This window comes from Numenius arquata, chromosome 8, assembly GCF_964106895.1.
Source record: "Numenius arquata chromosome 8, bNumArq3.hap1.1, whole genome shotgun sequence".
Taxonomy (NCBI): domain Eukaryota; kingdom Metazoa; phylum Chordata; class Aves; order Charadriiformes; family Scolopacidae; genus Numenius; species Numenius arquata.
This window is the reverse complement of record NC_133583.1, coordinates 55575004-55589874: the sequence shown is the minus strand read 5'-3', so window position 1 is coordinate 55589874 and position 14871 is coordinate 55575004. Positions and strand designations below refer to the sequence as shown.

Here is a 14871-nt window from a genome sequence, read left to right as displayed (position 1 = left end):
AATCTTTCCTAGTGATGTTACTTTGAGCTAATGCTACCCCTTCCACTAAATCTGAATTCCCAGCTCCAAAATAGGAATTTTTTTCATTTCCTAAAGAAAAAAGAAAATCTGTATTTATTTTTTTTTTATATAGTTGACACCATTTGGCTGGCAAAGAGAAAAGTAGCCTAACGAGGAAATTTATGGCTAACTGCAGAAAGGCCATATAGTGGAAATTATTGATAAACCTAGAAAGAAAATCTATCAATGCATACTCCAACAGCTAAGCAGCGCCTCTGAATTCAGACAGCAGCTATCTGGTTTCAGAACCAATAGAGTCAGGTAATTCTGCTGAGCTAAGGAGAAGAAAGTGGGAGCATTTGGTGCTTTCTCATCAAAATATCTGAGTAATTTTTCTATTGGAACAGTGTCCCATGAGCAATCTTTAATTAAGGAAAGAAATAGGGACAGGAAGGCCATCTGGCTATTTTTCAAGCTGAGTTTTTCCTTATTATGAAATGAAGTAATGAACTTTTGCATACTATGATATCACTGCTTTGTAAGAACAAGGAATCAATCTCTTCTATTAAAGCACATTTTTCCCAGCACTTAAGAGTAATTTACAAGGCCACAAGTTTTGCACAAAGATAAGTTTTATGGTTAGAAGAATAACAAAGCATATGACCAAATTCCCTTTCATTTGGGGGAAAACCCATAACATTTGCATTCTTGGGGCTTGGATGTCTTTGGGGCCTTCGTTCACCAAGAAGAAACACTTTTATAGGTCTCCAGCCTTCAAATGGGAGAAACAGAAACACTTAAAATTAGCCCAGTGAAAAGTTCTTTCTCTCAGAAAGATCTTACTGAGCAACATGTATGATTAAAAAGCAAGTTCACTATACTAAGAAAAAATATGCTCCAATGAGCTGAATACTCACCTTGGTCTCAAAAAGCACGGCTCAGTTCTCTGTACCACAGAATTCCTGTGTCAAGATAGTTTTAGAGCCATGTTTTTAGAGGTATCATAAACAAAAGGACAAAGGTCTTCCGGTAAGTGATGTCCTTTCAAAATTCCACTGGACATTAATGTCTAGACTGACACACAAAGCATCAAAAATATGACACTTCTCTGCAGTTCTGTCTCCTTTTAAGATGGGACAAATAGCATCTCCCTACTTCAGAAAGGTAGCTGTGAGGACAAATAGAGGAAAAACTGTGAAGCACTTTGACGTTTCAGTAAGGCAGACCATTAACCCACACACCAAATCCTAGGTGAACCTTGCATTCTGAGGCAGAATGCAAACAATAAGAAAGCAATGTATAAAGATCAGAGATTTTGACTGTAAAAGGACAGGATTTCATTGAAAGACGTAAATAAAGTACATTGCTTTTTACTGGGAAATACTAGATATGGTAAAAAACTAAACTCCAAACTACTTGAGATATGGGATCTTCTCGTTTGCCTGTACACCCTATCTTGCATATAAAGGATCTATCCTGCACTCTACAATATGATACTACAAATAGGAATTAGGAACAACAGTTTACATCAGAATAATTCCATTAACATTTAAGTAGTTACTCCTGGTCTACATCAGTGACTAAGCTCATTTTTCCTAAAATTCAGTTCTCAGATTAAAATGTTAATTTTTGCTAGGGCTAACAGAGGAACCGCGTATGCAATAACTGTATTGATCCTACTGCAGACCATTTTTTCAAGGCAAAATGGAGGCAAATTTCAGCTGATCTGCCTTCTGCAGAATCAGAAACTTTAACAAAGGCCACACATCCAGTTTATTGTTAGATTTACAATTGACCTTGCAATTATTTCTGTAAACATTCAACAATTCCACTTCTATATTTAGGAGATCTTGGGTGAGCCCACAGAACAATGACCAACTTTGACTATTACACGAGGGAAGAAAGGCATACAATAATCAATTGGGTGTTTAATGAAACTGAAAACTCCAGCTGAGCTGACATACCATGGGTGAAACTGAATATAATCAAAAATATTGCTTTCATAAATTCTCTCTGAATGCTCCAGGGGTACAGACGTTGCACAACACCTAATGTGTGACAACGGCCTTCACCTAAAGGCAAGATTATGCTCGTTCAGAAAAAGCAGGGTGGAACTGAGTCCCACAGTAAAAACTTGGTCCTCAGGCCTAAAATTTTCTGAAGCTTCTAAGAACTGTTTAAATCTTTTTAATTCATTTTTATTGCCTACACGTGATTATGCTCAAATCTCAGAAGAACTGAAAGAGCAGGAGAGGCTGCTTTCATTGTTCCTCAGGCCTGAAAGCAGCTAACCAGCCGTCTCATAAGATACTTGCACTTTGCATGACTTCCATGCAAAAGAAACCCTAGTATGATGAAGATAAGCACTCAGGCTTGTCAATGAAATCCTCCAACATTTTCAAAGATCTCTCAACCTTGGCAAAGTAACTGGCTTTCAATTTCTGCTAGTCCACCTCATAAACAGCTAAAGCTATCAGAATTTAGATGTGAAATAATTGTCATTCAACGCAGCCTAAGAAGCAGAATAATAAAAGTGAAAATCGCAGGATGAGAGCAAAGTCAAAACAGTGTTTAAACACAAAATAATGCAGTCTGAATAAAGCTCAGAACAACACAGGAGATGGTTAGGAAAAACCAAAGATCTCTCAGCTTCCTGGAGTCCTAACACCTGGAATCATGAGAGACAGGATGCCTACGTGAACGCTGGGCCATCAGTAGGGGATCTTGGGATGCTGTTCACCTCATGACAGGAAGGGAGGAAGGCTCTCTAATGCCAAGGCAGGATGTGGTTTTGCAGCAGGGTTTGAGTCTGTAGAGAAAGATGGAATCATTTGGCAGCAGCGGTGCGATAGCACCTGCCTCCTTCCCAGCTCCCCATATGCCAAACAGGCCTGGCACAAAAATACAAAGCATGAGAAAAACCAGCACTGCTGTCCTGGCAATGGATGAAGAGCTGATGCCATATCAGGAAAACCTGAGGGAAGAAGTTAAACAGCAACATGTTCAAAAGCATAATGCCAGTTTATAATTAGAACACAACCATCTTGTAAAAGATCACTAGGCATTTTGTTAATCCCACCCAAGAGTTTATTTAGGCTGTTCTAGGCAGCGGGTCTTATTTCCACTCCCTCTCTTCAGGACAGGTGTGAAGTTTTCAATTTGCAGATTAGTAGCAGTTTGCTGAATGTGTGACTTTCACTTCAGCAGCTTGCTCAGCTTATGTAGCTCCAAAAGGAGGGTTTGCATTTCCTGACAGCCCTATAAACCACTTTTAGACCAAAGCCTGCATTCTCTGGAGAACAAAACAAGACAGGAAGTCTGACATGAAGTACTGTGTTAACTAGACACTCAGGAGGGAGCTTACTGCTGTATAATAGGCTATAATAACCTTAACTCATTGGTCATTTAATTGCCATGCAAGTATGGAAGCATTTTAAAAACTAGTAAGAAAAGAAAAAAAAAAAGAAAGAATTTGAGGTGAGGGGACTTTTTTCCCAAGAATTTTTCCCCTTTTTCAACTTGTTCAACTTCCAAGGACTAAATAAGTACAACGTTCCTTTTACTTCCCTATAGCTTTACTGGCTGAACTACTGAAGCCACATTAATACGCTTATGAGGCCCAAGACAAAGGGTGAAACTTATCACACCCCATCCCGCCATCAAAACTTGCAGTCAGGTTTCACAAGCGTGGTGAAATGGAGCAGCAGCCACAGGTTTTTCCATGCCACGCGTCCTAGCGCTGGCTACACGCACTGCTCCTGCAGGCATCCGCCAATGCAGTTTGGGCACAAAGGTATGGACTACTGGGACTGAAGCAAAGAGTCTTGGATTTCAAAGACTGGATCCTACATCAGGAAGGACGAAAAAAAGAATGACCTCTCTCTGTCACAAAAAAATGCATTTAAAGTCTCCCTTTGAGATTCCTATTCCTAGGATGAAATCACCTCAATATGTTTATGTACTCTTGACAGGAAATCCAGAGCAACTAACTGATTAAGCCTCTTCCTGAAAAAGGGACTTATTTGTTGCACCCTCACTCACTATTGAGGAGTTTTATGCTCTTCCTACTACTAAATAAATACATTGAGCTTGTGTTAAATTTTTTCATTTGAGTTTGGTACAAATTTCATTCAGGAAGTAAAACAGCAGGATTGCTTGACTACATCTTGAGGACCTATCAGAAAGAAAATACACACTGTTGGATTCCTCCACAGCCACTTAAAGACAGAATAAAGCTTTTCCTCTGCAGGAGATAATGTATGTCAATAACAAATGGTCTTACCTGCCATTTGTAAGCTTAAACCAGTATCCAGTTTGCTGCGTGGCTTCGTGCTGATGAACAAATAACAGAGAACACACACAGTGATGATAAAAGCAAAGAGGACCACTGCTGCTATCGACAGGCCCACGAGTGCTCCAACACTAAGAAGAGAGAAAAACAAAGAAATTCAGTGTACAAACAGCCTGGAATACCCATTAAAACAATGGTCAGGCTGATGCCTGGAGGTTACCTGTACTCAGGTGGGGGAGTGACTGTATGTTTTCACCGTACACAAAAGTTTAGAGCTCTGGAATTATTTCATTGCCCTCAGCAGGGCCAATGTCATCACACAGCAGCTGAACATCTGGCTATCGGTGACATTTCATGTTGACTATGCATATTACTCCTGAGTCTGATTTAAACTGTGTTTATGAAAATCAGAAATAATTTCATGCAGTAACTGGCATCAGTGAGATCAAAAACTTCTCCAACGCAGTCCATGTTCCCAGATAAGCATGATATCACATAAATATTACATGTACACACAAAGAGGAATTCCAGAGCTCCAGGCAGCCCACGCAAACTCCTTTTTCCTCAAACAATATGACTATTAAAGCTATATTTTTCAGTCTGAAACAAAGTACGTTTGTCAGACTTCTCACCAAGGATAACGTGCCCATAAAAAAGGGGATATAAAACATGCAAGCCATGTTACTCAATTCTGTTAGCAGCTCTGTAGAGCAGGGTGGAGTACTGTGATCACTGCTGTGCCTTTGCGTTAATGCAATAAATCTCCAATGAAGATTGGAGAAGTTCTTCCATGATCTTTGTCAGGGTAAAAGGAAAACTAAAGATGAATTTATTTACACACAATATCAACGGAGCAGGAACTGAATTTTCAGGATGCCAAACATACAGCAATAGATGTAGATTTTATCCAGGAACTACTTCTGCAGGATAGAAGCTATTTTATACTGCTTCCATAGACATTTGGTGAGACAGTATTTGTATATACAGAAATCTCTTTGGTAGTTTCCTTCTTTTCAAGTCTTTTCCTAATAGAAAATTCTCACGATGAAATAAAGAACCGATTGGAACGCAGTCTAGCCATCATTTACTATTCTCTCCTGGGCCATTTGATGCCTTCAGTGTTCCAGTCCTCTGTTCTACAGCTCAAGCCAAAGACACTGACTTCTGGTGAAATTAAGCAGCTGCCTTTTGGTCATAGATGAAGAGAGTCCAAGGATCAAGAATCCTTGTATTACTACTCCGGTGCATTTACAGTTTTGACAGATGTAGAAAGGACAGAAGAGAGATCAATGTCTTAAATTCTACGAACTCCATCCTCTAGTGATAAAAATGCCTTTATGTATCACTGCTATTGGTGAGAAGTCATTTCTACTGTGGCCTTGCAGCGAGATGAGAACAACTCTGCCTCTGGATGTTTTCTTAATTTTACATTCAAGCTACTGCAAAGATTCTCTACAAGCCCCCATAACACCAGTAGACAGATGTGTCTATTGGAGAAACTCTTAAGATCAGCCGGATGAGAACAGCAGGTATCGGTATGACTTTAAGATGCAGTTCTCATTAGTTACCCGTCAGATCCATTAATGATGTTTATGCAACATTTAGCTCCATACACACAACTAAAATAATTCATTATCAGCAAAATGATTGGTTCTGGAGAGAATAGCTTTGTCCTGATGAAGACTTTTCATGGTATTTATCATCTGCGTGAACTAGAGTGTCCTTATATGTTTGTTTATATATGCTTGTATTAAGCAAATTTGTCCTTATCAACATACAGGCAAGCAATATTCTGCTTAATGTGGAATTCTAGTATGTCCTTACAATCGGAAGTCTCACCTGGGTTCTAGCCCCATTTTTGCATTTTCCCTAGGAACATCTTGACCCAAATGTACAAAACAGAAGAAATACACTACAGGGGCTGAGGTCGGCAGCCATGGAACTAAGAATGATCTCCACAGCTGAATCTATTTGAGGAAGTAATAAAAACCCAAAGGCTCTTCAGAAACAGGTATTTGTGCTTTTTTTTCCATGTCAGTATTAGCCCTATTTTAAGATTCCTTTTCAATAGCAGTCTACAATGCAGGACAAAAGAGGTTGCTCGCCATTATCCAAACATCAAGCAGAGTCAGTTGTCCTAAAACTGAATAGATCAAGTACGTATTAATGAATATATTTTTTTCTATTCAGGGGTCTATTGCTTCTCAGTTGTAGCTCTCCTCCATGCAGTTGTAGAATATGACATTAACAATACAGTTGTCTATTGTACAGCCCAATGCATTTTCAGTATCACTACATAACTTGTGTGAGATGTATGGTGAGTTACAAATGGCAAAGGTAAGAAAAGCAGTCCCTAGGGAACTCTCCAGTATTTCCTATAACAGGTCAAAGACTTAAAGGTTATATGCCACTAAAAATGTTTGCCATGCTCCAGCAGCAACGTGAAAAGATCTCACCCAAAACATGGAGATCAGCGTCAGAAAACCAACCAGACACACTGGATTCCACTTCCTAAATCAATCACTGAATTTCACTGAATTTTTTTTTAGAGTTGGAAGGGACCACATAGATCATCTAGTCCAACTCCCCTGCTGATCTTTATGGTCCCTTCCAACTCTAAAAAAACTCTATCAGAAACGAAGATTCAGTTTCTACATATTCTTTTTAAACATAATGTTTCAGTACCAGATTCTTCTCAATGTGCTGAAGCCATCAACCCCCTTGGAATGTGAAATTAATTTCTTTAAGGTTAATTTTGGGTTAAAGTTTGGGGGTAGGGGGTTGTTTCTTAATTTATTCAATTAATTCAGAGGAATTTAGTATGCCTTCCACAGCTCTGAGCTCTGAAGTGTCTTAACCAGAGCACAATCTTTTCTTTCTTTTTTTTTTTAATAGTGAAAACAGTTATCAGAAACAGAACACCAAAATAATTATGACCATTTTAATGGTCATAGTTACCATTAAAGAAAAACACCAAAATAACTATGATCATTTTAATGATCACCCTTCCTCTGAAAATAAAGACAGCCCTTCAGCATGTCCCTTAGATTCCACAGCAATTACTATGGTGCTGTGTATCCATCTAGAAAAGCCCTTGCTAAAAACATTTCGCCATCTTCCTATCTTTACCTTAAACACCTAGGTGTTTAAAGTCCACCCAGCAGTCCACTTGGTAATAGTCTACAGGCCTCAGGGTGTATCTTCAAGATCAGTCTTCCAACAGCAGAGACACTAAACAGGCAAACTAAAAAAGTCACTCTTGCCCACAACTGTCGCCTCATTAGTGAGCAAAAACCTCTGTATTAACAACCCACCCACCCCCAAAATGATGATCTAGCATGAAGATGGCAATGAAGGCAACATGAGCAATGCTAAGTTCAATAGAAGATCATAGAATGGTTTGGGTTGGGAGCGACCTCAAAGATCACCGAGTTCCAACCCCCCTGCCATGGGCAGGGACATCTCCCCCTAGACCAGGTTGTTCAAAGCCCCATCCAACCTGGTCTTGAACATCTCCAGGGATGGGGCATCCACAACTTCTCTGGGCAACCTGTGCCAGTGTCTCATCGCTCTCGTAGTGAAGAAAGACCACAGACCAAACAAAACTCTCCCAAGTTACTATCTACATATAATAAAGGTACAGCTTTAACACACGTTTCACTGATGCTCCTACTGCTATTACACTGGCTTGCCACACATCTCTGCACAGCCAAAGGCTTTCCTGAGCAGAGAGGCTCCACTCTGCCAGCAGAGTCCCCAGGGCTTCCCATCTGCTGTCCAGAGAGCTGCTTAGTGGGTCATCGCTGTTTCTGTCAGAGGATGCTTGGCATCGTGCACCTAGTTATTTTTAGTCCATAAAATTAGTCCATTCATACCAACAACAGCTAGGAAAAATTTAAATATTGGCTAGGCAGATGCAGTATGTCCACTGATAAATTAAAAGGAAGCTCATGAGTCATCTGCATCTGAGTGAATCAAACGTTGCTAATGCCACTGCTGCAGTGACGTGTCGTACGTAGGATTTGCAAAGCAAACAGATAAATATTCCCAGAAGACTGGAAGAACGGGCACATAGGAATGAAAGACTTGCTATTTTGGAAAGCCAAAACAGACTCCTAGAGATCCGTACAGCTAAGCAAAGCTTAGCTACAGCATTAGGTCACCATGGTTCTATGGGTATTAGTTAATAAAGCATTTTGAATAAAATCTATACTTGGCCTGCCTGAGTTTTAATCAAACACGTCATAGTACATGAAACGTACAAAAGGTATGGATTTGGAATGGATACTGTAATTCTATTGATACTGAAAGAAGCCATTCAATTTGCGTAATAAAACCTCACTCAACAGTGACAAAAATAACTCTAAGATATTTTGAAACAATGAGAAACCAAAAAGGTGCTGACTGAGCCTAACTGCATCACAGTTCAGTACAAATACTACACGCTCAGCGTTTCTCCCCTTCCACGCAGTTCTGGCAGTAAAGTAGATGTCATGATGACCGCACGTACATGCACAGCACGTGGCTCGGAAGGGTGAGCTATTCCACGTTTTGCTCACTGGTGTTTTATAGCATCTTGTTTTGTGGTTTCGAAAGCTGCATAACCTTCTGGTGAATTTTGTACCCCCCTGCCTTTTACTGATGTTTGCTTCCTTGTTCCATGGGCTCCTGACTGCTATAAGAGCTATTAAAAACACATCCTTCGCTCTTCTTTGCTGAGGTCAGCTTTTCAAGAAATGTGGAAAAAGAACTTAGGCTGCTCTAACAACAAGAACAAAGAAGATGCTATACTATTTGATTTTAAGTTGCAGCAAAAAAAGAGAAAGGATAAGTGAGAAAATAACATAAATTACAGACAGTAAATTCAAGGGAAAGTATGAAATGTGTCAGAGTTGCTCAAAGGTCAATTATTTATGATTATTCAGCAGCTCCTAGTACAGCAGGTGTTAGGACGCACTTGTAAAATACTGCTGGTTTTACAGGAGTGGGACAGGAAAAGACGGTTCCATTTTGCTAAGGGACAGTGCAGTGTACAGCTCTAAACATAGTACAGGCAGTAGTGATTTGACAACAAAAGAAAAGCATAGGCCTGCAAGCGACTCTTGCTTCAGGTTGCCTAGGCTGCTGGTTTCTCCATGAACTGCTTCCGTCAGAGCTGGCTGCCAAGAGGTCTGGCAATGTGTCTCCCACAGCAGGAAAAACACAAGAGAAATATGCAATAGCTTCCTGAAATTCCACCTGGTGTGTCACCAAACAGAAGTAAACCCTGAGATACCACCAACCACTTGATAGTGCATTCAGTCACCGCTTTCAAATTAATGGGGGGAGTCAAGCAAATGAAGATTTAGGATGAGAAACTTAAAGCTCTGGAATAAAGCAAAACCTGCAACAATTTTCCATCTCATTTCCCTTCCTCAGTATGTTCATCTCCTGACTTACCTTGGCTGGTTTGGTTAACTCTTGAATAGTTTTAAGTCTTAATGGTTTCAAATCTTAAAAGTACGTCCTCAAAAGCTGCAAGAAGCATGTGAAGGATTATTTTAACATATGGCTGTTACATACCAATATAAGTAACAGTTTGAGACAAAGACAGGCGAGGCAGTGATCACCAAAGAGAGAGACCAGAAAATGTTATTTTTATGTTTTCCTTAAACCCCTAATGGAACTATCAGGAGCAAATATATATAAAGTGCTGCAATACCATAAGGTTTCCAGTGTGTTAGTAACTCAACATTGTGATTTGATTTGTTACTGGAAAACACTTCTGAAAATAGAAATTTCTATTCTAACCACTCAGTAGCTTTGCTTAGAGAGGTAAATTGTATTTATTCACCTCTTATCTACGATGGATATAGACTCTATAGTTATGGCATAAGTTACGCACAACCAAAACCCCACCAACTGCAATTTCCTTGGACCTTTTTAGCAGCTTAGGGCCATCATGGGGAGGGGGGGAGGGGAGGCGGGGAACAAACCGAAGAGGATGAACAAATCTTGAAGTTTCAAAGTTTTGGCCCAAATTTCTCACCCAGGTGGAGGCTAAGCAGTCACACTTCTCAGACCCTAGAAAATCTTTGTAAAGGAAGACCCTTCAGAGAGGTGCTTCATTAAAGCCTCTCATGGGATTCAGTTCTTTGAGGTACTTTCTGAAAAGATCAAGCTTTAACAGTCTTCAACATCTCATCCAGGTGCAAGAGCAAAACTTTTTTATCTTAATCTTTCAATAGTTCTGCCACCTTGAGAAGGCTTCCTGTGACCGAAACAGTCAAAGAAGTCAGACTATGAAAAAAAAAAAAAAATCACATAACATTAAAACAGTATGGGTATTTGATGAGAAAAGCATAAAAAGGGCAGATGGGGATGTCTCCTCACATCAGAGAAGCTGAGTAATTCTGTATCAGTCACAGCTGTGGATGGCTGGGAGATTCCCATTCAACCCACTATTTGTACCAGATAGACTAGATTTTAAGTAATTATACACTAAATATTATACAAGATATATTAAATGAGAGTAAGCCCACAGTACTGGATAGCATTCACCCAAGAGCCGTGAAGGAATTTATATATGAAATCGCAAAAATTGCTGGCCAAGGCATGCAAACTGTCACTACCAGAGGGCTGGTGGCCTGGGAGTGTAACTCCAACCCAAAACGGGCTTCTAGAGGGGAACCCAGGAACTACAAGCTAGTGAATCCGACCTCCACCCCTGTCAAGACAGAAAGATCTGTAAAAAAAGGAATAATATCACTAAGCCAAGAGAGAAACACAACGTCAGGGTGCTGAGTGCATCTGGGTTGCATCTGACCCTGGCTGTTATCCCCAAGCCACGATGCCCAGCCTTGTCCCCGCTCACCTTACCTGGATATGAGGGACATGTCCTTTGATAGTGAAGCCACTACCCTCATCCACCTCGTTACCACACTCTGCCCTCAGGAAGCTGCTGGCACTTGCTGCTTCCTGACATAAAATCTTTTCGTTGAAGAGTCAGCATTACTAGGAGGGGAAAATACTGCCTTGTTAACATGCTGGAGTCTATGAAGTGTCAATAAGCAGATGGATAAAGGAACTCAGTGGATGGAGTTAGATTTTTCAAAAAGCCTTTGACAAAGCCCCACACTGAAGGTGGGACTAAGAAGACACAGGATTAGGGAAAAGGTTCTGTTACAGATTCAAGGCTGATTAAAAGAATAAGGAGCAAAGCACAGGGCTAAGTGGTCCCTTTTCAATACCAGGAAAAGTCACAGACATCAGTGCTGAGGCTGATTTTATGCGGTGTCTTCATCTAAGACCTGGAGAAGAATGAAATCTGAGTTTCTGATGATCCTAAGCCCCTAAAAGCAATCAAACGCTATGAGGGCAAGGAATGCCAAGCAACTTGCAGAAAACTGAGTAAGCTGGCAAAAGCGATGTGGATGAGATTCAGGGCACAGAATGTAGTGCATAAATAAAGAAGACCAAGCCTACATGACAATGAACTCAGAACTGGCAGTTCTGAACTCAAAAAAAGTTTTAGAGTTATTAGTGACAGCTCACTGAAATCACAGAGTCAATGTGCAGCGGCAGCCAAAGACATCAACAAAACATTGGCCAACAACAGGGAGGACTTTGAGAGCAAGGCTGAAGGCAGCATTTTGCCAGTGTAAAACCCTGCCATACCCACATCTTGAGCACGCAGCTCCAGACGATGCGCCTCTAAAAGCTGTGCTGCGGAGTGAAAAACAGGATGGATGAGACGCACCTAAAATGATGAGTGGGTCATTGCAATTGCCTCAATGATAATCCAAAAGGACTAAGACTGTATGAAGATGTGAAAGCTGAGAACTGATGCAAACACTTACCAAATTTTAAACACTGTGCATAAACTGAACATGCAGTTGTCGTTCACCAAATCTCACAATACTAATGCCCTCCAGGCACTCCTGAAAACTAGTAGGAAACAGTATAAAACAGATAAAAGGATATATCTTCAAACAGCGGGTAGTGACTGCTGCCACCGGGGCTGCAGAAGCAGAGAGAAGAAGCAAGCCCAGAAAGGGATTAGACAAAATCAGGGATAACAAGTCCATAAAAAGATAGTGAAAGCACCATGCAGGGGTGTGCTAACAGCTCGACACAGCCAGCGTGGATGCTGAAGAGCCTGAGGGGAGTCAGGCACAGAGAGCAGCCAGGCTGCCCTCACTGCCACTGCTGGAGATCCCGTGGGAGCCGGGTGGACCCCTGCGCTGACTCAGGAGAGCACAAGTCCACCCACCATCTTCCAAGTGGAAAGTTATGTAGCGTTTGATCTTAAAAGACACACAGGAAAGTATTTCTGTTAAGTTATTTCTTTCAGACGCCACCCCCGGTGCAAGCAGAAGTCTTTCTGGGCAGCAGCCGCAGCTCCACGCTACTCTCAGCGGGACAGAGGCAGCCTGCAAGCGCCCGGCTACAAGTACCTCAGAAACACGAACCCAAGCTCGGGCGAACACGGGTCGCCCGCCCCCCGGGGCCGCCGCCCGCCCGCCCGCCCGCAGCCTCCCCGCCGCCCCGCCATGCGGGGCCGGGCCCGGGGCAGGGCGGGTGCCGCCGCTCCCCTACCTGAGCCACCACATGTAGCTGTGCTCGTAGGGGAAGAAGCTGTGGGGGTCATCGCAGCAGTACTTGACGTCCTGGAAGCCGCAGCAGTACACGGCGCGGGCGTCGCCGCCCGTCCGCGGGCAGCTGAACCCGCTCACCAGCACCTTGTCGGCGTTGAGGTAACTGCTGCACTCGGCGCTCATCGTGCGGCGGCAGCAGCGGCGGCCGCTCGCCGGGCTGCCCGGCGCTTCGGCTCCGGTGGCACCCGGGCGGGAGGTGGGGCGGCGGGCGGGCGGAGCTCGGGCGGGCGAGGCGGCGAGGAGTGGGGCAGGCGGCGGGCGGGAACCGCCGCGTCCCCCTCCCGCTACCCTACGCCGGGGGTCCGCCGCAAGGCGGGGAGCGGCGGGAGGCGCCCGCGCCCTGAGGTGAGGGAGAAAGCGGAGCGGCTCCCGCCCACCCCGCGGGAGGGAAGGAGAGCGCCGTGTGGGGCTGGCCGCCACCGGGGTTGCTCACCTCAAAGGCGGCACCCCAGTGTCTCTCGCTGAGGCTTGGCTTTCCCCTCAGCGCTCGGCCCCACGTCGAGGGGAGACTTCAGTCAGCCTCAGTGGGGTGTCAGGAAAGCCAAAGCGAGGAGGTAATTGAGAGGGGTCACACCTCAGTGGGGCTCAGGACCCCTTGGCTTTATGAGAGGTAAAAACTCCACGTTTAATGTTTCTGAGAGACGACTCTCCTACTCTTTTCAGAGGGCATTTCCTTTTAGTATTTTAGGCCACTTTATTTTAAAAAAGTGGGGCCCAGGCATTATGTTACCTGTATGAAAGAGCCTCTCCTGAGGGAATGGTGGGTGGATCTCGCCTCGGGATAACACACATGCACGTCCTGTGCACTTCTGCACGTGATTTGGCTCATGGAAAGAAGGATAATAAAAAGCCTGCGGGAGAGCAATGGTGCTACCACCTCCAAGAACCTGGTCCTCAGTCTCCTCTCCAGATTTCAAGAAAGCCTAGATCAAGTGCTTTGCCACACAAACGACCTCCTCAAGGAAAAGTTCAGGTTTTAGAGAGAAAGGGGAAGTTGTGCAGTATCGATAAAGCTTTACTTGAATTAATAAGGCCACATTAATTCAACTAACACTTTATATTTTAATTTCAGGTCTTGCCTTGAGATGAACTCCAGACGAGGGAGTTTCATGTCTTCTAGCTGACTGTCAGGCAATGGAGAGAGCCAGGAGTGATGGCAGCTTAGAGAGGGGCAGTGTCCTCACTGACCAGGGCACAGTCCTGCAGGATGGTCAGCCATGGCCAGGCTGGTGACAGTGACAGGCGCCATCAGCAGTCCCAGGCAAGTTAAGATACCAAGTCAAATCTGGGGTCCATCCAGGTGACAGGATGGGAGGCAAGTTACCTATAGCGTAGGTCTAAAGTTCATCCAGGAGAACCAGCATGCAATCCAGGCCAGAAGGAGACAGGACTGAGCACAGGCATATCTCTGGCATAGTTTAGGGAAGGTCAGGCTGCCCTGGCGTGAGCTTAAATGTGGCTTCTGGACCAACAAGCAGAGGGTGTGCATGTGGTGAGCACCTAGGTGATGCTGGTCAGGGCTTGGTAGTGGTCACCTACACCCCTGACTGATATCTTCCAGCACTACATACAGTTCCCCTACATTAGGGTGTTTGACTGTACTTGCTAAAAAGTATAAATATTCTTTAGTTGCTTGGGCGATTTTATTGTGTGAAATCAACCCTGACTTGGCACCAATTGAAATGAATGCAGAAACTTAGTCAGAGTCTGTCTGCTGAATTACAGATTTGCCTTCCTGATATTTAGATGTATATGTGAATAGCCAGGAAAGATTCAAATTATTCAACTGTTGGGTGCTGTAAGCTCGAGCAATTTGAGAATTTGACTTCAGGAACCTCAAAACCAGGCTTGACACTTGATGTTGCACTACACAAAGTAAGAGGATGAATAACAGTGATGTGGCTGGAGCAAAAACTCCTGGGAGACCAGGAGGAATCAGTGAGT

At 43.2% G+C, this 14871-nt stretch overlaps 1 protein-coding gene across 1 annotated transcript; it reads right to left on the bottom strand.

Annotated features, from left to right (window-relative positions):
- Positions 1–3672: 3672 nt before the first annotated feature.
- On the bottom strand, positions 3673–13095 carry SHISAL2A (shisa like 2A). Its single transcript, XM_074151816.1, has 3 exons — positions 12869–13095; positions 4283–4422; positions 3673–3758 (listed from the first exon to the last, which is right to left on the bottom strand). Exons 1-3 carry the CDS (start codon positions 13048–13050, stop codon positions 3673–3675), a joined length of 408 nt encoding a protein of 135 aa, XP_074007917.1. The 5' UTR covers positions 13051–13095.
- Between the last annotated feature and the right edge of the window lie 1776 nt (positions 13096–14871).

Excerpts from the sequence above, each read along its gene's own strand:
- SHISAL2A (XM_074151816.1), bottom strand. The coding sequence starts at position 13,050 with ATGAGCGCCGAGTGCAGCAGTTACCTCAACGCCGACAAGGTGCTGGTG. Across the intron at positions 4,423-12,868 it reads AGCTACATGTGGTGGCTCAG|TGTTGGAGCACTCGTGGGCC; the intron begins GTAGGGGAGCGG and ends CTCTCTTCTTAG. Across the intron at positions 3,759-4,282 it reads TTTAAGCTTACAAATGGCAG|GAGCAGTGCGTGTAGCCAGC; the intron begins GTAAGACCATTT and ends GGATGCCTGCAG.